Genomic DNA, 24,453 nt, shown 5'->3' with positions numbered 1-24,453 from the left:
TTGGCAAGTGACGGCTCCACTTCAGGGTTGGCCAACTTCACAGTGCCCTGTGTCTCCGTCCCCACCCAAAACACAACATCAGCTCCAACCAGGGCCAGGGATTTTCTTCAACTTTCCTGGGTCGCCTCACAGCAGCTCCTCCCTGATCCTCCCAGAGGTCCCCAAAGCACCCCAAAGACTCCAGTGTCTGTGGAACCCAGATTGCATCACACAACCGTGGCTGTGGGTAAACAGGACAGAGAGCTCAGTGCTGGGACCTGGGTTCCAGTCCAGCCACACCACTGGTCCCCCTGTGCTCCTTCCCCCAGGCACTCTGGACTCAAAAACTGAGGACAAAGAGTCAGCCAAGGCTGACTGCCCTGTGCTTCTCCGTGGTCTCCAGGCCAGCAGAGTGCTGGAAGCAGAAGTGGCCTCAGGGTCAGGAAGAAGAGCTGCACTTTCTCTAGAAGCCTCTTGAGATCCCCGTGAAGGGAGGGGCAGGAGCTCGGGGAGGCCTTTGTGTGTGGCTGCTCTGTCACCTGACAATGCACCATGTCCACCTCACACTGATGGGCAGCCGGGCCGTTTCCAGGTTGCTAAGAACAGTTGGATATGCGTCTCTCAGAACAGTCGTAAAAATGGGTGTGAACACAGCAGTCCTCTGCTGAACACTCCAGAATCTTCCTAACAGCCCACCACAGCTCACATGGCCCTGGCCTGCTCCCCTCCCTCTGCCTCTGCCCGGCTCATGGCATCCTGGCCAGCCCCTGCCCTGGAATGTGCCAGCTGCACCTACCTCAGGGCCTTCTGGCGTGCTCTTGCCCAGATCCTGGCACAGGTAGCGCCTCCTTGCCTGTCACTCAGGTCTCAGGTCAACAGTCTCCTCCTCAGACAGCTCCCTGATCACCTAGTTAAGAAGAGGCCCCGGTCATGTGGTCATGTGCTGAAGTTCTGGGTCCTTCATGCACTCCTCACAGGAGTGGCCATCCAGCCTGCACACCTAGTCGCAGGGGAGTGTGCTGTGGCATCTCCAGGGGAGGTGACCAGGGACCGGTCTAGTGGCCGCTGGCAGAGAGGGCAGAGCAGAGACCTACGAATGCTTCTGAGAACCAAGCCCAGGAAGGGAGGTGAGAGCAGGCAGGACTGGCCTCTGAGAAGCCGAGGTGGCAGTGGAGACGACTCAGCCTGCCGCCTGCTCATGACCTCCCCTTCCCACGCACTGCTTGGTCAACACCAGACTCAGGGCGGCAGGTCCAGGACATGGAGTGGGAAGGCCAGATGGGGCAGCAGCCCTGGGAGGTGGACAGGACTACGGCCTCCAGGAGGAAACGGCCGTGACTCCCAGAGTCTGCACTAGAGGGGAGAGGCCTGAGCTCCGTCCCAGGGACCAGAACCTGTGCTGCAGCCTTCGGAGGCTCCTTGCTCCAGTTTCAAACTAGAAGCAAGCGAGTGCCCTCCTGATCACCACCTCTGGGTACGGAAAGACTCCCACGGGGCCGCGTGCCAGAGTCCTGCAGACCAGTGCAGGAAGCCACAAAGGCCTAAAACACTCAGCAAACCCCACCGGGCTGCAGCGGGCGGCTGTGTCCGGAGGAGCTTCTCCTTCCGGCCCAGGTCGGGGGACCAAGTCACCACAGGCACAGGGAGCTCTCTTGGGACTCCTGTGGAGACCGTGGTCCTGACGGCAGCTGAGGGAAGCAGAGCAGGAACTCAGGAGGACCCTGACGGGGAAGACACCCAGGCAGATGTGAAATCCCATGGTCGAGGGCAGAGAAAGAGCAAATTCCCAGTCCCAAAGCCAAGTGCAGGAAACAGACGTGCGCTCCACAGTGTGGCCAGCAAACAGGGGGAGCCAGGCAGAACAAAACGCAACAAACAAACAAACAAACAAACAAAAAACAGGAAAATCTGAAGATGAAATTCATGAAAGACTGGCCCACCCATATTAAGGACATTATAAAACTGCATTCACCGGGGCTGTTGCTCTGGCCCAGCGGGTTAAAACCGCAGCCTGCAGTGCTGGCATCCCATATGGGCACCGGTTTGAGTCCCGGCTAATCCCTCTTCCGATTCAGCTCTCTGCTAGGTCTGGGAAAACAGAAGATGGCCCAAGTCCTTAGGCCCCGGACCCACATGGGAGACCTGGAAGAAGCTCCTGGCTCCTGGCTTCGGATCAGCTCAGCTCTGGCCGTTGCGGTCAACTGGGGAGTGAACCAGCAGATGGAAGACCTCTCTCTCTCTCTCTCTCTGACTCTACCTCTATCTGTAATTCCACCTTTCAAATAAATAAAATAAATCTTAAAAAAAAAAAAACTGCACTCACCAAAACACATCCTAAAGAGGGAGTTTGGCACAGCAGTTAAGCCACCACTTGGGATGCCCACATCCCATGTTGGAAAGCCTAGGTTCAAGTCCCAGCTCTGCTTTCCATTCCAGCTCCCTACTAATGCACACTCTGGGAATAGCAGGTGATGGCTCAAGTACCTGGGCCCTTGCCTCCCACCTGAGACACCTGAATGGAGCTCCTGGCTCCTGGCTTCAGCCTGGCCAAGCCCTGACTGATCTAGGCATCCGGTGAATAAACCAATAGATGAAAAATATCTCTCTGCCTTTCAAATAAACAAATATTTTTTAAAAAGTATAATTTTTATAGCTGCGAAGGCCTTTGTAAGCATGGTATAAAACCAAAACACATTAATAAAAGACTGACACATGGAACCGTGTAAACATTTTCATAAAACATAAACAACTTCCAAAGGCAAACTAAAAATTGGGAACACACTTCCTGCATTTCTACTACAAGGATTTTCCTTTTTTTTTTTTTTTTTTAAGATTTATTTATTTGAGAGGCTGAGGGAAAGAGACAGAAGGAGAGATCTTTTATCTGTGGTTCACTCCCCAGTGGTCACAATGGCAGGGGCTGGTCCAATCTGAAGCCTGAAGCCAGAAGCCAGGTGCTTCTTCCGGGTCTCCCACGTGGGTGCAGGGGCCCAAGTACTGGGTCATCTTCTACTGCCTTCCCAGGCCATAAACAGAAAGCCGGATCAGAAGAGAAGCCGGGACAAGAACCAGTGCCCATATGTGATGCTGGTGCCACAGGCGGAGGCTTAACCTACTATGCCATAGCACTAGCCCCGGAATTAACATTCTTAATATTTTTTTAAAAATTCTGTAAATTACTCAGAAAATGTGCAAATATAAACAATTCACAGGAAAGGAATTACGCATGGCTCTTTATCTGAAAAGATGCTCAACCTCACAATAAGAGAAACACACATTCAAACTAGGAGAGAATATTTTCACCTCTTAGTCCAGGGCCAAGCCATCTGTGAGCTGAGCCCACTGGCGAGGGCATGAGGACACAGGTTCTATGCTGGTGGATGTGGCTGGTGCAGTTCCCAGGGAAGTTGGAAGGGGGGGCTATGCTGAAAAACCTAAAACTTAACCTTTAGTGAGACAGCCCTGCTTCCTTCACACAGCCTTGCACGTGTGCACATGACACGTATGTACCTATTCATTAAAGTACTGATATAGACATTTGTTTAAAAAAAAAACTGCACGCCCATCAGGAAGGGAGGCACCAGAAAAACAGGGACGGTCCCAGGCTTTAAAAATGGAGGCAGAGTGCAGAGCCCCAGTTCAGAGGAGCCCAGGGTGGATCCTGGTGTGACAACAGGAGAGCAGCCATCAGTGGGTGCTACTGCACACCGTGAGCCTCTGTGCATTATAATTTTATTTATGCATCGGAAATGCAGAGATGCACAAGCAAGTGGTAACAGCAGCACCACTGCCAGTGATGCCAACAGTGCAACTAGGGAGATTGTTGAGTAAAGAGAACTGGAAACTTAATAAACTAAACAGAACTAAAAATGTTGCTGAAAGAAATTACAGAAGGCACAACTCATGTCTATAGATTGAAAGACAGACTATTTTTAAGACTGCAATACCACTAAAAGTCATCTATAAAAACAATGCAATCCCCCATAGAAACTACAATTGCATTTTTCACACAAATAGAAAAATCAGTCCTAAAATTCACATGGAAATGTAAGGGCCTCAGAACAGTCAAAACAATCTTTAACAACAAGTAAAGATGGAGATCCTCTAACATTCCTGATCTCAAAATTACTACAAAACTGCACTCATCAAAACAGCATGGTATTGGCATAAAAACAGACATACACACAAATGGAAGACTAAAGAGCTCAGAAATGTACCCAGGCTTTTATGGTCAATGGCTTTCAACAACCGGGTCTCTCCAAAGAATGGTATCAAGAGACCTGGACATCCAAATGCAAAGAAACAAAAAACAAAACAAAACAAAATAGGGGCTGGTGCTGTGGTGTAGCAGGCTAAGCCACCATCTGCAGCGCGGCATCCCAGCTGCTCTGCTTCCAATCCAGCTCCCTGCTATGGCCTGGGAAAGCAGCAGAAGGTGGCCCAAGTCTTTGGGCCCCTGCATCCACATGGGAGACCCAGATGAGCTCCTGGCTCCTGGCTTCAGCCTGGCCCACCCCTGGCTGTTGTGGCCATTTGGGGAGTGAATCAGTGGACAGAAGATCACGGGCTCTGTCTCTCCTCTCTCTTTCTCTCAGTAATTCTATCAAATAAATATTTTTTTAAAAGGATAAAAAAAAAACAGCTGGGCCCTGACCTTACACGAAATTAAAAAAAAAAAACTCAAAATGGATCAATAACATAACTAAAAGAGCTAAAACTATAAATACTTAGAAGAAGACAGAAAGAGAAAGCTTCATGACACTAGACAACGATTTCTTAGATATGACACCAAAAGCACAGGCAACAAAAGAAAAACCAAACTGGACTTCATTAAAATGAAAAACTTCTGTGCACCACATGATACCATCAACCAAGTGGCAAGGCAACCTACAGAATGGGAGGAAGTATTTGCCAGCTGTGTACCTGAGAAAAGCCTGATATCCAGATTTTGTGGAGAACTCCTGAAACCCAACAACAAAGGCCAGCCCAGTTAAGAAATGGGCAAAGGACTTGAATAGACATTTCTCCATGAAGACACACAAATGGCCAATAAGCACATGAAAACACACCGGCACCACCAGCTGCTAGGGAGTGGGAATCGGAGTCATGGGGAAATCCCACTTCATATCCATCAGGATGAAATAAAATCAACAAATGTTGGCCAGACAGTGGAGGAATTAGTACCTTTGCATACTGCTGGTGGGAATAGACAGTAGTGTCACAGTTCCTCAAAGTGAACCTGGAGTCACAGTGTGATGCACCAGTTCCTCCTCTGGGGGAATTCCTAGAAGAATGAAAAGCAGAGACCCACAGGCACTCCCACACTGACAGCAGCGGCACTGAACACAGCCAGAGAGTGGAGGCACCTGGTCACCGGCCATGAACACACAAAGCATGGATCATCAGCCAGCCCTAAGAAGGAGGGAGGTCCTGACACCAACAGGGACTCCAGGGGCCCCCAAAAGGACAGGAAGAAACATCAATGGGAGCACTGAGGGAGGAGGAGGAAGAACCCCATACAAGGTGGTCCTCAGGTGCAGCTGCCTGCGCCCACCATGAACCTGTCTCAGCACACTAACTTCCCCACCTCTGCGTTGGGCCATGGCTGACTGGTTCTCTGTCAAACCAATCACATTCAGGCTCTGACCACTCCCTGGTTCATGCAGAATATCTCATTAGCATACACCTTGACCAATCAGGCAACTGAGCCAGGTAGTCCTGCAGGGCAGTGTCTCCCGGCAACGCGCCCACTGTGGCGAGGTTTCTCTGCCTCTTTCAATAAACACCCCTTGCGTTGCTCCCTTCTTCCATGTCTGTGTGCCTTGTCATGCCTGTGAGACAAAGAATCTGGCGGAGGAAAAGCTGTAGCACAGGAGACAGCAACACTGCTGGACAGACCTGGTGGAGCAGAGAAGCTGTGACCCTAGGGTTTGCAGCACTTGACAAACCCAGCAGAGGAGAAGGCGTGACCCCGGAGGAGAGGCTGCAACACAGAGATGCGACCCGGAGCTGTGTGGGTGCTGAGGAATCCAGCACCACAGAGTCTGCACATTTCTCGAGGAGGGGACACAGACCTGAGCAACTGGAGCCACAGGTTCCTTCTGCCACTACTTCTGCTACACCAATACCGACTAACTCCTGCCACAAAACATGGCACACGTGGACGAAACTCGAGAACACCAAGAGAAGGAAAGGGCAGACTTTAGCGCCGTGACTAAGATGCCCCTGGGGACGTCCACATTCCATATCGGAGTGCCTGGGGTCAAGCCCTGGCTCCACCGCTGATTCCAGCTTCCTGCTAACGTACACTCTGAGGCAGCAGGTGATGGGCCAGGTGGCAGACCTAGGTGGAGTTTCTGGCTCCTGGTTTTGGCCTGGCATAGCCCTGGCTGTTACAGGCATTTGGGGAGTGAACCACAGAATGGGAAATCTGTGTGTGTGTGTGTGTGTGAGAGTGTGTGTGTGTGTGTGACTCTGCCTTTCAAATAAAAATTTTTAACAACAGGAAAAAACTACTCAGTAATACATTTAACCAAAGAGTGAAAGATCTGTACACTGGAAACCATAAAATAGGTTGATAAAGTTCTCTCTGTTGTCCACATTTCAAATAAATAAATAATTTAAAACACAAATAAATGGGAAAATACTCTGTTTCTAGAAAGGAAGAATTAATTCTATCAAAACATCCACACTACCCAAGCAACCTACAGCTTCACTGTAACCCCGCCAGAATCCAATGGCATTTTCCACATTAACAGCAAATACTGAACTTTGGAGCCAGTAAAACCCCAAATACCAAAGAAATCTTAAAAAACAAAGTTGGAGGCAGGGGATGGCAAGTCCTGATATCAGACTGTACGAATTTGCAGCCATTAGAGAGAGCAATGTGGTACCAGCGTAAAAACAGACAGAAGTAACGAGTATACATGGTGGACCCATCCTCAGTGAGGCCAGCAAGAATGCAGATGGGAGAGCTGGCCTCTCCTTGAGCGGTGGGGCTGCATCAGAAGAAAACACTGCACAGCCGAGGAGCACTAAGGAAATGAGCAGAGCTGCACACCATGCATGGAGGACACACAGGGGCTCACACAACTGAACAGCAGAAACCCAGATCTTAAAAGGGCAAAGGATCTGAGGATCCATCTCCCAAAGCCGACTCACACATGTCAGCAGTGCACACAAAGGCAAACACACACCAGAGAACCCCAGAGAGGGACCACCTCATACCTGCTAGGGTGGCCATCGCCAGGGAGGCAAGAGGTCGGCGAGGGTGTGGGAACACAGGGTGGTGCAAAACAGGAGGAGGTTGTCAAAATTACAGTCAAATGCCCACAAGGCCCAGCGATTCCCCAAAGGAAACACAATCGGCATGTGGGAGAGACTGTGCTGTCACATGTGCACTGCGTGACACACAGAGACACATCACGTCAGAGACACGTGCACTGCCATGTTCACTGCTGCATACACACGGAGAGACATCAAGTCAGAGACACGTGCACTGCCATGTTCACTGCTGTATGAGGCATAGAAAGAAAACAGGGCCGGCGCCATGGCTCACTAGGCTAATTCTCTGCCTTGCAGCACCGGCACACCGGGTTCTAATCCCGGTCGGGGCTCTGGATTCTGTCCTGGTTGCCCCTCTTCCAGTCCAGCTCTCTGCTTTGGCCAGGGAGTGCAGTGGAGGATGGCCCAAGTGCTTGGGCCCTGCACCCCATGGGAGACCAGGAGAAGCACCTGGCTCCTGGCTTCAGATCAGCGCGATGTGCCGGTTGCAGCGCACTGGCCTTGGCGGCCATTGGAGGGTGAACCAACGGCAAAAGGAAGACCTTTCTCCCTGTCTCTCTCTCTCACTGTCCACTCTGCCTGTCAAAAAAATAAAAACAAAAAAAAAATTTAAAAAAAAAAAAAAAAACAAAGAAAACAGGAAGACAAGCTTGGAGTCACTCAATAAGTGTGTGGACGGATACAGCGATGCGTGCTGGAGGGAACATTGCCCAGCCTTCACAGGTGATGCCAGCACTGAGATGACATGGAGGGACTAGGGCCACACTGCACTGAGACAGGCCAGACGGAGAGAGAATACTGCAGGGTCCCACCTCTGCGTCTCCATGTGGTCTGAGTCAAATGCACAGAGACAGAAGGCAGAATGGCGGTCACAGGCAGGCCAGAAGGCAGCCTACAACCCCACAATGCAGCTACACACAGCAGAGTGAATGCAGAGGTCTGAGGCCGCCATGGGCTGGTGGTCTGTGGGCCCCTCAGATGTAGGTAGAATGTCCTGTGGCTGGAAAGCTGTTCCAGACTGACCGGCATCTCCCCCACTAGCAGCTGCTTGTGCTGCACGTGTGACCTTGCAGCTCTAAGTCTCACCTCCAGGGTGGGTGCAATCTTTCACCAGAGCTGGCAGGGGAAGGGGCTGGGCCCCTGGGGAGAGTCGGACTGGCTCCAGGAGACCCTGGATCTCTTGTGTGATGGTATGGCTTTAAATCACACCTCCAGAGTGGTTGCAGTCACTCACCAGAGCCAGCCAAAGAGGGGGCTGAGCCCTTAAGGAGATGGACAGTCTCCAGGAGACCCCACTATCTCCATGAGCCCCAAGCCAATCAACATACATATGTGAAACCTTTGTCCAATGGGCAGCCCAACAGGATGACCAATGAACAGACAGTAATGCCTTAAAAGCCTGGGACACTTCCTGAAAGCCAGCGTCCAGCTCGGGCACTCTGCCTGCTCTCCTCTCAGGCCAGATGCTTTTCTGTCACTTGTCAATCAAATAAAAGTTTCTTTTCTAATTAAAGTTTCTGCCTCTTTGCAAATTGTTTCCCAGCTTTTTATCTCTATACTGAGCTGAGGAAAAGAACCCACAGAACTCACTCCTGCAGCCGCCCTCCCCTCAGAGACGGGTAACAAGGACTTCGTGCCTCACTGTGTTGTAACTGAAGTTTTGCTAAGAGTAGATTTTTAAGTGCTTCTTATCACAGAAAATTAACGACGTGTGTTGAATAATCCAGGCATTAACGTGACGAGCACGCATCTTTCTTTACGCAGGCATAGACCCAGGCATCACATTGCAACCTTAAGTGCATGAGTACAAAAACTTTAATAAAACGCAAATAAATTTGGCCGGCGCCGCGGCTCATTAGGCTAATCCTCTGCCTGCAGCACCAGCACCCCAAGGTTCCAGTCCCGGTTGGGGCACCGGATTTGTCCCGGTTGCCCCTCTTCCAGTCCAGCTCTCTGCTGTGGCCTGGGAATGCAGTGGAGGATGGCCCAGGTCCTTGGGCCCTGCACCCGCATGGGAGACCAGGAAGAAGCACTTGGCTCCTGGCTTTGGATCAGCGCAACGCGCTGGCCGTTACGTGCCAGCTGTGGTGGCGGCCACTTGGGGGCTGAACCAACGGAAAAAGGAAGACCTTTCTCTCTGTCTCTCTTTCTCTCTCACTGTCTAACTCTGCCTGTCAAAAAAAGAAATTTAACACTTCAGATTTTAACAACAAAAAAAATCAGACATTGTGCTAAGTGAAATAAGGACAAAGATGGTCAGAATCCTTCTATCACACATGATGGGGCAGGGTGGGCAGTGAGTGGTCAACAGGGACCACAATCTCGAGGCGGATGTGGGGAGGGCCGCACACCAGCGTGAGAGTACTGAGAAACGGCCACCATGGGGGCTACACTGACACCTGCTTCCCCCAGGAAGGACCAAGAAACGGCCACCGTGGGGGCTGCACTGGCACCTGCTTCCCCCCAGGAAGGTAGCAGAAAGAAAGACACCTACGTAACTGCAGAGACGACTGCACCTGAGCCAGAGGGGGAACTGGACATTGCCAAGGCTGGCTTTCCTCATGCACCGCCCGGGCCAGCCTGGAGCAGGGCCCGTCACTCACAGGCGCATACCCCGAGGCTGCTTCAGAACTGGGGCTGCTGAGCACCTGCTGCCCCAGGGTGAAGAAACCTGGTCACCAGGACCTTCACTGATTGTCTTCACTCCGGCTGGCTCACAGGCATCCTTCCAAGAACAGGAGGTCAAGCTGAAGGTCCCAGGTCAGCCAGTGATTAGACCTGTCTAGAAATGCATGGGTTGGCCGGCGCCACGGCTCATTAGGCTAATCCCCCGCCTGCAGCACCAGCACCCCGGGTTCTAGTCCCAGTCGGGGTGCTGGATTCTGTCCTGGTTGCTCCTCTTCCAGTCCAGCTCTCTGCTGTGGCCTGGGAAGGCAGTGCAGGATGGCCCAAGTGCTTGGGCCCTGCACCCGCATGGGAGACCAGGAGGAAGTACCTGGCTCCTGGCTTTGGATCGGAGCGGCCCGCCAGTCGCAGAGCACCGGCCATAGCAGCCATTTGGGGGGTAAACCAACGGAAGGAAGACCTTTCTCTCTGTCTGTCTCTCTCTCTCTCACTATCTAACTCTGCCTGTCATACTCCCAGAGTGCAGCACGCCAGCCCAGGTGACAGCACACGGCCAGGCTGGTGCCACGGAGAACGACAGGTGTGTCCTGTGGAGGCAGCCAGCAGGGTTTGCTGACAGAGGGCAGGGGGCATGTGGGGAAGGGCGGCTGTCAAGATTCCACTAAGATGGTTTTCCCTGTGCTGTGGGGACGACGCAGATGTCATCACCGAGAGTGGACAGAGGAAGGGGCAGGTCTGTGGGAAAACCAAGAACTCACATTAGATGGCTAAATTGGGAAATAGCTGGGCAATCAGACGGACAGTGGAAAGGTTCCCGGAGGCAGCCAGGCGACAGCAGTGTATTCAGAAGCGCTCAGGTGGTTTTTAAACCAAAGCCCAAGATGAGTGACAAAAAGGGGCTGGGGTCTGAGGGCTGACATCCGGGGACTCCCAGGCTCCTAGGCTGGTGGAGCACCAGGGCAGAGGGCACGTTCTGAAATCCGGACAAAGAACGCACCTCTAGCAAGTGGAGGTGACAGTCAGCCCATTGCTGACAGGTCAAGGGTCTCAATACAGAAGTGGACAGGCGACCACTGACTGGCAACAGGAAGTCCACTGAGCACCTTACAGGACACAATCCAGGCAGGGTCACAGGCTGTGACCTTGGGTTATGTCACCCCTCCTGTTACCATCCGTGCCTGTTCTTCTTGCTGGCACTCACTGTCCGGCCCTTCACAGGGAACACTGCCAGCCCTGGCCCGGGGGCGGAGCCTCAGTGGTGGTGCCACAGGAAGAGACAAGCAGGTGCATGTCCCCCTGCACAAGGGCATGACACGCCTAGGAAGTCATCTACCAACAATGAAAACCAAACCTGACTCAGGGGACCCAAGGGCCAGTATACGGGAAATGCAGGGAACAAAAGTGTTCAATACCACAAAGGGCTCCAACAGCAAAATCCAGAATGTGCAAAAATCCTCAGAAAAAGCAACATTTTTCCAACAGATAAACCAAAGGCCAAAAACAAAATGGCAGGGGAGGGGTGAGCCCGAGGTTGAGAGGAGCACACTGCAGCCAGTGAGCTGTGCAGGCCCCACACGATTCCCGTTCAAACCCACCGGCTGCAGGAGAGGCACGCAGCAGGGGAGCAGGGCACCACGATGTATTTGAAGATAATAAGAAATTACTGTGAATTCAGGGAAGTGTGAAAATGCTATTGTGGTTGTTTTTTAAGACCATTATCATTTAGAGGCTGGCACTTAAGTATTTCTGGACAGAACTGTGAAGTGACTAGGGAGGCGGTGCGGGGAGAGTTGGGTGGAAAACCTGGCTATGAGTCGGGGAGCACTGAGGCTGGCAGGGGGCCTGGAGCTCCCTGTGCCCTTCTCTTCACTCCACTGTGTGTTTGAAAATTTCCACCACAAAAAGTCCATGCAGAGAGGAGAGAATAAAGGGAGACTCTGGAGTTGCACAGAGAAGAGTGACTGCAGAAGGGCAAACAGAGACCCTGGCCGGCCAGGCCTCCACAGTCTGCAGCCTCCCAGAAGACACCTGGCTTCCTCAGCCCTCCGACTTTGAGCCTCAGGAGCGGGGAGTCTCTGCTGCAGGAGTCCCGGGCACAGGCACCCAGGAGCAGCAGGGCTGAGGCCAGGGGAGGGCATCAGGAGGAAAGGCCCAGACCTGGTGCGAACACACCCTGCTGCGGTGCAGGAGCCGTGGGAGGGCTCAGGGTGGAAAGGCCCTGCCTGGGCCCTGGACCTCCAGACACGGCAGTGGTCAGGCCTCCCTGTGCACACCCTCCATGCAGGCTGAGCCAGGCAGCATGGCTCTCGGGGCTTGCTCTTTATTTATGCTGTGCACTCTGCCAGTTGAGTCCCGGGCTTTGGCCAGCTAGAGTTCTGAGGGGTTCCATGGACTACAAAGGTTAGGGCCACTGTCCCCGGAGTTTGGGAATAACTGGATTCAGAGGAGGTCTCCTTCAAATGTCAGCTTGCGCTCCCTCCCCCTGCACAGAAGGCTGCTCTTGGGTCGCTGACAGCCAGAACTGGGAAGCAGGTGTTTAGCCTTCGGGTCAGATACATCCCACATCACAGTGCTGGGTTCAACCCAGCTCTGGCTTCTGACTACAGCTTCCCACTGATGCAGACCCTGGGAGGCAGTGGTGATGGCTCAAGTGACTGGGGTCCTGCCACCACGTGGCAGACGTGGATGGAATTCCTGGTTCCTGGATTCTGCCCTGACTTAGCCCTGAGTTGTGGGCGGGAGGGGAATGAACTAGCAGATGGGAGTTCTCTGTCTCTCACTCTCTCTCACACACACACTGTCTCCACCTCTCAAATAAATAAATTAAAAAAAAAAAAAAAAAGCAAGAGTTAAAATCTGCCACCACAGGCTGATAGCAGCACAGGTCTCAGAACAGTGGACCTGTAGGAGCAATGCCACAGAGCTGCCACTCCACAGTCCGCGGCTCCTGCCGATGTGCAACTGGGATTTTTAACTAAAATGTATTGTCCTAATGGTTCGAGCAGCAATCCCCAAGCCCCCATGACTACACCCCCAGGGCCTGGCAAGTGACCTCCACGTGTGGGCATTGTATAGCATCTAGCATGTTTCACTGGACCCCACCACAGGCTGGTGACTCAACAAACAGGGTGGGCTGCAGGCAATGCTGACAGCGTCTGCTCTGCTGGGCCTGCCCCTCTGCCCCTACCCTCCTGCAAGCTCAGGGCCAGGCCCTGTCCTCAAACACGCCCTGATCGTCCACCACTCAGCCATTACACAAATGCTGACAGGCAGGCACTGTTCCTGCAAACAGGGATGGGGGGGGTGGGGACCCGGATGGGATACAGGTGCCAGGAGCGTGCAGGAAGAACAAGCTGGGTCCCAATACGATTTATCCTCACATCCTCAGAACCAGACTCATCCTGAGCCCCTGACCAGGAAGCGCAAACCCCTTAAGACCCAGACTCACCCACAGCCCTTCAGCCCTTACAGCCACATCCCTCCCCCCCACAGGAGCTGAGCCTCTGCTGTGGGCCTGGTGCAGTTCTGAGTTCGGGGGACACAGACACTGGACACAGGGACTGGGGTGGGTGTTGTAGGAGGTCTAATAGTGGGCCTTCCAGTAGCTGGGCTGGGGTCTCAGCACAGAAGCTGTCCATGAGAACCATGAACCAGCACACCAGGGGGTCACAGTAGGAGAGAAGAGAGAGGGAGGGATGGCACACACCTGTGTAACAAAGAGCTCTGTTCCCAGGTAGGCCAGACAGGCAGGGGTGGGGGTGGGGCCCTTCCTGAAAGCATCTGGCACTCAGCTGGTTCCAGACACACTGAGGAGCCGAGCTCAATGGCATCCCCACCCCCACCTCCACCCCCGTCAACCGGGGCTCTGGCCCTGAAGCTGTAGTCAACAGTACTGAGGCGGAAACCTCACAGTGACAGTGTCTGCAGGCAGGGCCTTTGGGAGGTGACTGGGCTGGACTGTGAGGGTGGAGCCCCATGATTGAACCCTGGTGGCCTCACCAGGGACACGGCACATGCACTCCTTGTCTCCCCCCATCGGATGCCCTGCGCCACCTCGGGACTTGGCTAGAACCAATGCCATCCCCAGAGGCTGAGATGATGGAGCCTCTGACCTGGGATCTGACTGGAACCCCAGACCCATGATCTTACAAGCTCTATTTCATCACCATGATGGAAATCCACTAATAGACTAATGCACTCCAGAGCACCGGGCAGAGAAAACTTCAACTTCCTGTCGATTAACAGTGCACAGAGTCAGCAGGAAGTGGGGCTCTGCTTGGACTCTGCCTCTTCAGCTTCACAGCAACACTCTCCACACTCACATCTACACACACACCACACTCCCAAAACCACTCTCACACACACACACATCCCACTCACAACCACACTCACACACACAAGCATACTCACACCCACTCACACACAACCACACACATCACACTCACACATACACACTCATATATCCACTGCCACACATCCACACTCAAATACACTCTCACCCACATACCACCTACAGAACCACATTTACACTCACACATCCACTCAAATATCCACTCACAACCACTCACACACAACCACACTCACACATACACACCCACATTCACACACCACGCTCTGAAAACCACACTCACATCCACTCACATTCCCATCCACATCACACCTATACACACAACCACATTCACACATCCACACTCAAACCACTCTCAAAACCACTCACACACACTCGCACATACACACTCACATACACACACTCAAAACCACACTTACATCCACACTCACACATACACACCCACAGCCACAGACCCACATCCACACCCACACTCGCACAACTGCACTCATATCCACATTCACTCACACCCACACTCCCCCACACACTCACAACTACACTCACTTCCACACAAATCCATTCACACTCACACCCATCCAGACACACAACTGCTCTCATATCCACACACATCCATACTCAAATCCATACTGACAACACTCACACTCATACACTCACAATCACTCACACATGTATACTCACAGACTCACACTGACAACCATTCACACTCACACTCTCACATTCACACCCCAGCGCACCCCAGCCTGCAGTCAGCACAGCACCATCTCTGCCTGCACATGACAGTCTCCTGCAGTCCCTGTGAAGCCAACTGACAAGGGCCTTGTTAAGCTGTGGCGGGACACACAAGGCCCCAGGCGCAGGCACGCTGCTACCACAACCAAGGGAGGGAGAGCCAGGGTTTGCCAAAAGCTCCTGAGTGGCTGCCTTAGCTAGGAAGTTAGTTAGTTATTCCAAGAGTCCTTGAAAAGGTGTGCACCTTGAAAAGGTGTAAAAAATGTTGACATCCATGTGTGAATGTTCATAACACACAACTTCCAGACACTTTCTGAAGATTCTTTACATGCACGGATTTCAAAAGTTCTGCAATAAGCTTATCTTTCAACTCCATTTTCCATGAACTCATAGTGCACTTATTGGTCCCTGCCAAGGGCAGAGCCATGAGGACAGGAAGCACTGCAGGTGCTACAGCCTACCTGCATGGCAGCCCAGAAGAGAGGAGGCCAGTCTGAGCCCAGCCATGGGGAGCTGAGGCCCCCCTGCAGAAGGGTCCCGGGCAGGACCACTGCAGACAGGCCAGGGCAGGGCCAGCTGGGTCAGCGGGGGCTGAGGCAAAGGAAGGGCAGTCAAGAGTGACAGGAGAGGAGGAGGAGGACAGCCCAGGGCTTGTGAATGGACAGGACTCTGTTACGTGTTGGAGTGGTCATGGACAGATTTGGTGGTGGGAAAATTAGGAAACTCGAGGGCAATCCTGGGTGGGACGTCATCAGAGCAAATTTGGGGGAGGCTCGGCCCCAAGGAGGGGCTGCGGCTGGGTGGCTGCTGGGCCCATGCTGCTCCCTGCCTTCCCAGGGAAGTCGTCAGCACCAGGTGTTAACCAGTAGCACCAGAAACATCTGCACAGCAGCCTCAGCTCCCCAGCCTGAGCTGCAGAGTGAACCCAAGCACGGGCACCAGGCCAGTGCTCAGCATAACCGAGCCCCTGCCTCCTCCTGGCCACAGTCCCAAGGTGGGGAGTTCTCAGACTCACCTGGTGGGCTTGGCCTCACCCCGGCCTTCTGAGCCAGGATGCCTGGGAGAGCAGAGGCTGCCCACTTGGGACAGGATGTCCTTTTTGAAGGACCCACCACGTGGGCAGATGCCCCTTGCATGTGCCCCAACACTGGCCCAAGGCCCTGGAGAAGGTAGGGTTCTAGCCACCGGTTCTAAGTCCAGAGGCACAAAACAGCCATGCCCAAGCCACCTCAAGGGCTGAAGCTGAGTGACACATCTGTGGCTGAGAGCTGTGACTCACCACGAGAGGCAGTGGGTGGCTGGAGCCCTGGGGCAGGGCGCAGAGTACAGCCTCATCCACCCAAAGAAGGGACTGAGGTCTCCCAGTACCTGGGAACCAGGCCCCAGCAGGAAGGAGAGAAACAGCAAGGCTGGAGCAAGGCCAGACAAGAACAGGCCCTCCAGGAGTGGGAGGCCAGCAGCTCTCCCCACTGCAGACAAGCAGAGTGAAGAGCTCAGCCAGGGTGTCCTCAGGGCCACACCCCTCTGGGCCCAGGTGGCAAGGAAACCCCTCCACTATCCCAGGCAAGTGGTCCGGAAATCTCTAGGGAAGGCAGTGGGAGGGACAGAGCCGCATTCTCTTCCGAAAAAGGCCTGTTGTGGGCATCATCCTGCTTATTTCCCAAGAATCCTCTCTGAACTCCCAATCACTGTAGTGACTTAATTCAGCACACATCACTACTATGCAGGCACAGAGCCTGAAATGCTTGCCCTGCAACAATGCCGCCTAATGAGGGGCAGGGTGTGCTGCACTTCTTACACTCCACTCTCCACACACCAGCATCAGCAGCTGAACTGCTCCTCACAGCAGCCCAAGCAATCAGGGAGATGAGGCCATTCTCACCCTGGCCTAAGGCCACCTCCCGGCATTGTCCTCGACGTCCCAACAAATAACCACCCAGCTGCTGCCACGTGGTGCTGCCACCACTGCCTGAACACACCTGTCACAGCCTGTGTCTCCACAGGCGCTACCGTCACTGCCTGAACACACCTGTCACAGCCTGTGTCTCCACAGGCGCTACCGTCACTGCCTGAACACACCTGTCACAGCCTGTGTCTCCACAGGCGCTACCGTCACTGCCTGAACACACCTGTCACTGCCTGTGTCTCCACAGGCGCTACCGTCACTGCCTGAACACACCTGTCACAGCCGGTGTCTCCACAGGCGCTACCGTCACTGCCTGAACACACCTGTCACAGCCGGTGTCTCCACAGGTGCTACAGTCACTGCCTGAACACACCTGTCACAGCCTGTGTCTCCACAGGTGCTACAGTCACTGCCTGAACACACCTGTCACTGCCTGTGTCTCCACAGGTGCTACCGTCACTGCCTGAACACACCTGTCACAGCCTGTGTCTCCACAGGCACCACCGTCACTGCCTGAACACACCTGTCACTGCCTGTGTCTCTACAGGTGCTACAATGACTGAATACCTGTTACAGCCTGTGTCTCCACAGGTGCTACAGTCACTGAACATAGCTATTACTGCCTGGTGTCTCCACATGTGCTACAGTCACTGAATACACCTATTATTGCCTGGTGTCTCCACTCATGCACTTGTCTATTCACTGTTTCTCTCTCCCTGCAAGAGAATATAAATATCACAAAAGTGGGTGTTTGGCCATGCTATTCACTGCAGTGTGCTCACACCAAGGTCAGTACCAGCTCAGAGCAGCCTCAGGAGGCACCTGCAGAATGGTCAGGTGCTACATGATTGCTCCACTAAGTGGCTGCACTTAGTTTCACACCTGAGGCTCTGCCCCTATAAGCCCAGGCTCCTCTCCTCCACCCATTCTTGGGACACACAAGCCAGAATGTGGGCTCAGAGGTTGGCAGGCTGGCATTCCCACCTAAGTACTGATGCAGACGCACCCAGGGTCTGAACAGCTCCTTAACTCAAGTCTTGAGATCAGCAGAGAGAGCACCTGGAAGCTGGGCCTGTGTGCACCTGTCACTCAGGGTCCTCCTCTACAGAGTGGGTGAAGAGTTGTATGGATCTAGGATCATCACTTTCAAGGAAACAGCAACCAAGAAAAGTCAAGATCAGCTTGGTTCACTTTCTCTCAAGAAGCAGAAATGTAAACGGCTCCCCAATACTGTTTAAGAAGAAACAGATCCCTACTTACTAAGTACAGCAAACACAGAAGTTTGTGGTATGACCAGAGTACCAGGGAGATGAGGAAGACAAGGAATGAGGGAACAGTGAGGGAGAAACAGGAACAGAGCAGCCATGGAGCTCAGAACGGGAAGAGGCCCCAGGTCCCAAGATGATCACATCCTGGGGCCCTGAAGGAAGCACTGTCTCTTAGTTGTTCAGCCAGAGGAGGTGGAGAAAGACCAGATGCCTGGGGTAATCTGGAAGAAGAAATTTTTATAGGCGAGAGCCCAACACTTGAGGTCAAGAACCACTCAGTTCTCACCACAGGCGCTTGCTCTAAGCAGGCAGCTTTGTGAATTCACCTGTGACCACAGAAGGGCCCCAAAAGGAACCTAGGGATGCAAACACAGAGGCCTCTGCAGGCAGAGCCGTCTCTAACCCCGCTGCAGGCATGTCCATGTTGCTGAAGCACCAGAGCCCCACACTTGTCACCCAGGTTAGAAACACCCAGGAGCTCTTTGACAGATGCACTCCCCTGCTATGGGCTGTGTCCTTGCTGCCACATGACCGCTGTACCCGCATGCCTGCTTGGCCTGGGCAGGGAATTGGAGCAGCCCAAGAGAGGCCAGTGCAGTTTCAAAGGCCCAGTGATTGCAGAGAACGAGTCTTCACAGTAATAGGACATGGACACAGCAGGGCAGGCATCTCCCAGGTGCAGCCCCATCTGCTATAGGATAAGGACTGAACCCAGGCACAGTGTTCCAGGTTGCAGAATGGACCACATGCTCTCCTTCTGCCAGGAAGGTGCTTGGTACCAAATAAATAAATAAATAAATGGTTAGGGGTAGGCCTTGGGTCCGAACAACTCCTACTTGGTAACTCACACGCTGGGTGTATGTAACAGGACAGACCCTGGCTTTCCACAACCCAGCAAGGGCTCTCCTGTTTTCCTACTTTGTGGACCAGCTTCTCCCACTGTCCTGCCTCAAAGCCACCCCCAGCCCCAGTGCTCAGCCCTCCATGAGCACAGGTTCAGAATCCTGCTTCTTCCAGTTCTCTGGCTTGTATGGGGATGGGATGCACACAAGGAGAGGAACAGGCTCCCTCCTGGCCAGACAAGCCACCACCCACCCTGGCCCCTCTGTCTGACTCCCATCTCTGGCCCTGTCCACCCTCTACTGAGGAAGGAGACAGAGAAGTGACTCAGCTTAGGCATCTGCATGAAGCACCTGGAATGGTGGCACCTCGGGCAGTCGGAGCTGGGAGACCCTGCACAAAACTTACTCCCCCACAAGTGAGGTGAGGCCCACTTGGTAGTGACATCCATGGCCACACGGCTACCTGGTGCAGTTGAGCAGTCACCCAGCCCACCCCACCCCCTCGCTGTCCTCCTCCTCCCCTTCTCAACCCCTAGCACAGCCTCCTTGCCCAGGTAAACGGCTGCACTACAGGGCAAGGGGAACCAAAGCGTGCCCAAAACACCTGGGATTGCCTCAGGCCCTGGGAGTGCCTTCCTGGTGCACAGGACCCGGGGCTCAGGCGGTCGCACGGCTGCTTCTGTTTTCCAAGGCTGTCAGGCCCTGAGAAAGGCAGGTTTCAGCAGCCAGGTGTGTACATACTGGCATGCTGCCTCATCAGGAAAGCCCTCCACCCAGCCAGGGTCATGTGCACAGAACAGGAGCCAAGACAGAGACCCTCCAGGGGGGTCCGGGTGACCAGGCATGAGCCGGGGGACCCAAGCTTTGCAGGCGCCAGGCAAGGCTGGGTCGAGCAGGATGGACCGGCGAACAGCCCCTCACTGCTGGGACTAAAGGGAAGAGCCATGCGCAGATGCCATCTACCCTGGCACAGAAGCAGCCTCCTGTGGAGAGAGCGGGACCTTCGGTCTGAGCTCCAGCTCCAGCTCCAGCTCCACCGAGGGAACCCGAGCAAAGCACTGACTTCTCTGCACTCCCGTTTCTTCATCTACAGAACAAGGCTACCAGCTGAGCAGGGGCAGGGAGGGCTCACCACGACCCTGTCTGGAGCCTGTGTGGAGCACGTCTACAAACCGACAGGCACTCCTCAGACACCACTGTCTGGAGCCCCACAGGGACTCGGCGCCCGACAGACACCCCTGCGGCTCCAGGACGGAGGCGTGACTGACACATCCCGTACCAGCTTCGGCCTACACCGAGAGGCTTCCTGAACCTGTTTTCCAGTCAGCACCCAGACAACAGCATGGAGTCTGCCTGTGCCTTGCTCACTACACCCCCAGCCCTGCACAGTGCAGGGGCTCTGATCCATCTCAGCTGCTGCCATCAACACGGCACACAGCCTCCTGGGAGCCCCAAGCTCACAAACACCACGAAGACACAGAGATGGGACACCCCGTCTGACACCGTTGCAGTCAGAACACAGAGTTCCTGGGGAAGTGGGCATCTCTGAGGGCCAGGATGGGGGGAGGAATTCCCTGGAGGGAAGAGCTGACTTCAGAGAGAGCAGAAATGAAGTCCATGTTACCCTGAGCCAGGAAGAGCTACACAGGAAAGCATGGTGGGACTGAGTGGATGGAAGGTAAGGCCTCCTGCTGCTTGGGAACCCTCCCTCCTCGGAGGCCGTCCCTCGCAATCAGCCACCTTGGTCCACTCTCACAAGGGACCCCCACCTGGACGGTAAATGATGGGATCAGACTGAACCTTACAGAGGTGTAAAAGAAGGGAAGAGAACCGGGCAGGAGAGACTGCCCACCCCAAGTCCCACGCATCTGCGATCTCTCACAAGGGACCCCCACCTGGACGGTAAATGACAGGATCAGACTGAACCTTACAGCGGTGTAAGAGAAGGGAAGAGAACCGGGCAGGAGAGACTGCCCACCCCAAGTCCCACGCATCTGCGAGCCCAGGCTCTGCTCTCCACTCTGCTTCCTCCAGGAAGTTTTCCCCAGGGCCCAGTACAGGAGGCTGTGGAGAGAAAGGGATGCTCTCACGTGAGCACCAGCACCGTGCCTTCCTTCCAGCAAACCCCACTCCTCCACCACCTGCACTGGCGGCTCTGGACCCACTGGTCTCGCCGGACAGCAGGAGTCACGGCACCAGACCAACACCTCTCAATCAAAAGGGAAGCCCCCAGCTCTGGATCAACGCCCACTGGAACTGGACCGCCCACCTACTTCAGGAAGGTAAGAAGCTGCCAACAGGGTGGGGGTTCCCCATTTTTCTCTCCTGGGTGCTCCATCCCCGGGGAGTAGCACACACCTGGCCAGAAAGCAGGTCCCTGCGTGACACAACTTCCCAAGCCCCCTTCCAGGAAGGGACACAGCCCACCCTGCACAGCCCAGTTGCCTCCAGAGACAGCAGCTTCCTCCCTGGAAACTTCGCGGGGCAGGCAGCATGTCCTCCAGGCCACGGCTCCAGGTACATCTGGGTGCCCTGAGACCAGGGGCCCCGCCGACCCGACCTGCCCTGCGATGCACCTGCCACCGCTGCTGCGCTGCGTGTGAAACCCAGCCGGTAAAGGCGCCTAAGCCTGCCGCCGCTCGCATCCCAGAAGCCGCGGGGTGCGGGTCGCTCGGATCAGCAGAGAAGGGGCAGCAGCCCGCACCCCAGGAAGCCGCGGGGTGCGGGTCGCATGGAGCGGCAGGGAAGCGGCAGCAGCCGGGGTCTCCAAAGGCTCCGGAGCCCAGGACTAGGAGCGCCGCCGCCGGCTTACCTCCGAGGTGCGGAGTCCCTGTTCCCGACGCGGAGGCGCTTCGTCCCCAGGACGCTCCGGAGGGTTTAAGAGCAGGGATGGGGGCGGGGGGGCGACAGGGGAGTAGGGGTTGGCGGGAGAGCAGAGGTGAGGGCAGCCCGCTGGAGGGAGCAGAAGGGCCCGGAGGGATCAGTCTCTGCCGCCTGCGGGAAAGGAACGATCGCCTGGCGACCAGCATGGACCAGGGGAAGATAGCGGAGCTATGCGCCCTGGGGGCTGTGGGGCGGGGCGCGAGGCGGGCCGCGGGGGCGGGGCAGGGGGCAGCCAGGGCTGGGTCCTGCGGGAAGACAAGGGAGGGGATGACCACAAGCGAGAAATTTGGGTCAGGGTATCCGTGGCCAAGTCCCGTTGCCTCCAACACGTGGCGGATCCCTCTTGCTCCTGACCCCGGAGACCCCACAGAGAGACCTCGCCAGGGGGCCTGACCTGAATGGTACAACTGCCTCTGAGGAGGACAAGGAAGGGGCGCCCCCAGGGCCTGAGGAAAGCCCATGTTCCAGGAGCAGGTGAGGAACAGCATGTTTCCAGGGTCCTAAAGCCAAACCAGCTCCCCCGGGTCCTCTCCCATTCCCTGATCTGTGCATCTTTTCCTGTGCAAAGCAGAGAAGCCCCCAGAGCCCTGGGCCACTTCTGAGGGGCTGTGGTAGGGCCAGGCATGCAGCTGTCCCCGCTCCTGTGGGCTGGGGGTGGGGGAGAAGCGCAAGGGCATTCCGGGAGCCAAGACCAGCCTCCTCCTACAGGGCTCCGTGCAGCTGCTCAGCTCTTAGGGGGCTTTGCTCCCTGCACTCACTGCCTGCCCCGGACCCCACACCCAAGTTCTCCTTGTGTTCCCCTTGGCAGAGTCTGACAGAGGGGTAAAGGTCAGGGCTGGGCAGTCTTGACCAGCAGGGAGGCCCTGAACGTCCCACCTAGCCTGAGATGTCTGGGTGAGTCTGGCTTTCCCCAAGGCCGGACTTGAGCCCCCAAGTTAACTTTTTAAAACGCTCCCCTGAGGTGTAGGGGAAAGACGGGCTCCACATGCGTCCTCAGAGGTGGGCAGGGGTCCAGAGCCTCCACGGGCTGGCTCTCCCGTGTGAACGCCGGCCTTGCTGTGCTGCAGTCTGCTGGGCGTGTGTGTTCGTTCTGGCGCACGTGCTAGGCCCTGCACACACGAAGTCCCCACCCCGGGCAGGGCTGGAAGACAGCTCCTCCAAGAAACACAAGGTGAGCTGGTGGGGGAGGGACACGCCCACTTTAGGAGACTATTCATGGAATCTGCCAGAGGCCACGGACCTAAAATACAGTCCTCACCCCTCCTGTCACTTCTGCAACACAGTCACGGACGGCACAGGCGCCAGGCACAATCACATGCACACACAGACGTGGTACAGGCACCAGGTACAATCACACATGGACACGGCACAGGCACAATCTCACACAGACGTGGTACAGGCACAATCACTCACACACTCAGACATGGTGCAGGTACCAGGCACCGAGGCCCTTCTCCCATTGTAGTGAGCAGAGCAATCATACCACAATGTTTGGGTTTCTTTTCAATTAAAAGTTTAAGGAGCCGGGACAGCAGAAGGCTTTCCTGGCTTCTCCTTCAGAGAAGAGCATCCTCCACAAAACAAATAGTAACTGTGCCACAAACAAGACTGTCCCTGCGCCCACTCGCACCACAGGGCTGTGTGCATCCCACCGCAGACTATATCCACCGGACCACAGGGCTGGCCCGATCCTCTACCCCCTGGACACACCGGTTGCCTGTCTGGCTACAGCAACAACTCACCAGGACAGCACGATTCCTTCCAGACACAGCACCTGGGTTGTCACAGTTAAACAAGTAGCGGCTTTGCCTGGGGGTCAGAGATGCAGTTGCACATGGGGCCTGTCTCCTCCTTCTCTCCAAACACCAGGCAGGGAAAGGGTCCTGGGCTTCAGCCAGACCTGTGCTCCCACTGTGCCCCCTGCAGGTCTTGGTCCTGGGGTCCTGGCTTCAAAGAAAAGACCCTGGTTTAATAATTCAGGCTGCCTGGGTGCCACATGGTAGCCATGGCAACCAGCTCCCTGACATCTAGCTGTAGTCAGGATGGTGTTGGAAGGGGAAGAGTCTTTCTCTTTGGAAAAGGGAGAGGAGAGAGGAACAGACACCCCCCGCAGGCTTCACCTGCATTTGCGCCACATCCCATCCTGACACAGGTTGCCCTGCTCGTCCCCCTCTCTGCTTCCTTCCAGCCTCATCTCCCTGTCCAGGAGATGCGGGTTCCTGGCTCTGCCCCCAAAGCAGCACCGTGGGATGCTGGCAGATTCCTTGGGCTTTGCTTTGCCTCAGTCTCCTTACCTGTAACATAAAGGCTTCCTGCAACTCCACCAACACACAGTCCTCCGGCCCACCCCTGTCTCTGTACCTGTCAGCCCCTCTTCTGGCTGTCCCTGTGCCCCACCTCTGCCCATCTGCTTCCTCTCCCTCTCTCTCCCTCCCCCTCCCCCAGTGTCCCATCAGCCCCTCTCCCAGCTATTCTCCTGGCCCAGGCCACAGCCACACATCTGCCCCCTCCACTCCTACCCCAGGGATTCTCGGAGCCCCTCCCACAAGTGCCTGGGTCAGCCCCGCTGTGCCTGTCTCATAGTGTGAT

The 24,453-nt window shown here is 55.0% G+C and overlaps 1 protein-coding gene across 10 annotated transcripts in view; it reads right to left on the bottom strand.

Moving 5' to 3' along the window:
* The window catches only part of CACNA1E (calcium voltage-gated channel subunit alpha1 E), a 366,950-nt gene extending 342,737 nt beyond the window's left edge, over positions 1-24,213 (bottom strand). For 7 of the 10 annotated variants that reach the window (XM_070054898.1, XM_070054895.1, XM_070054894.1 and 4 more), the window contains exon 1: positions 21,794-24,212. In XM_070054898.1, the coding sequence (XP_069910999.1) occupies positions 21,794-22,352 (559 nt within the window). In that variant the 5' untranslated portion in view covers positions 22,353-24,212. Of the gene's footprint in view, positions 1-21,793 lie in introns of all 10 variants that reach the window. The other 3 variants (XR_011381220.1, XM_070054903.1, XM_070054899.1) reach the window with 2 other exon arrangements.
* Positions 24,214-24,453: the final 240 nt, after the last annotated feature.

The sequence above is a fragment of the Oryctolagus cuniculus genome, chromosome 13 (genome assembly GCF_964237555.1).
Source record: "Oryctolagus cuniculus chromosome 13, mOryCun1.1, whole genome shotgun sequence".
NCBI classification, from domain to species: domain Eukaryota; kingdom Metazoa; phylum Chordata; class Mammalia; order Lagomorpha; family Leporidae; genus Oryctolagus; species Oryctolagus cuniculus.
This window is presented reverse-complemented; position numbering and strand designations above follow the sequence as displayed.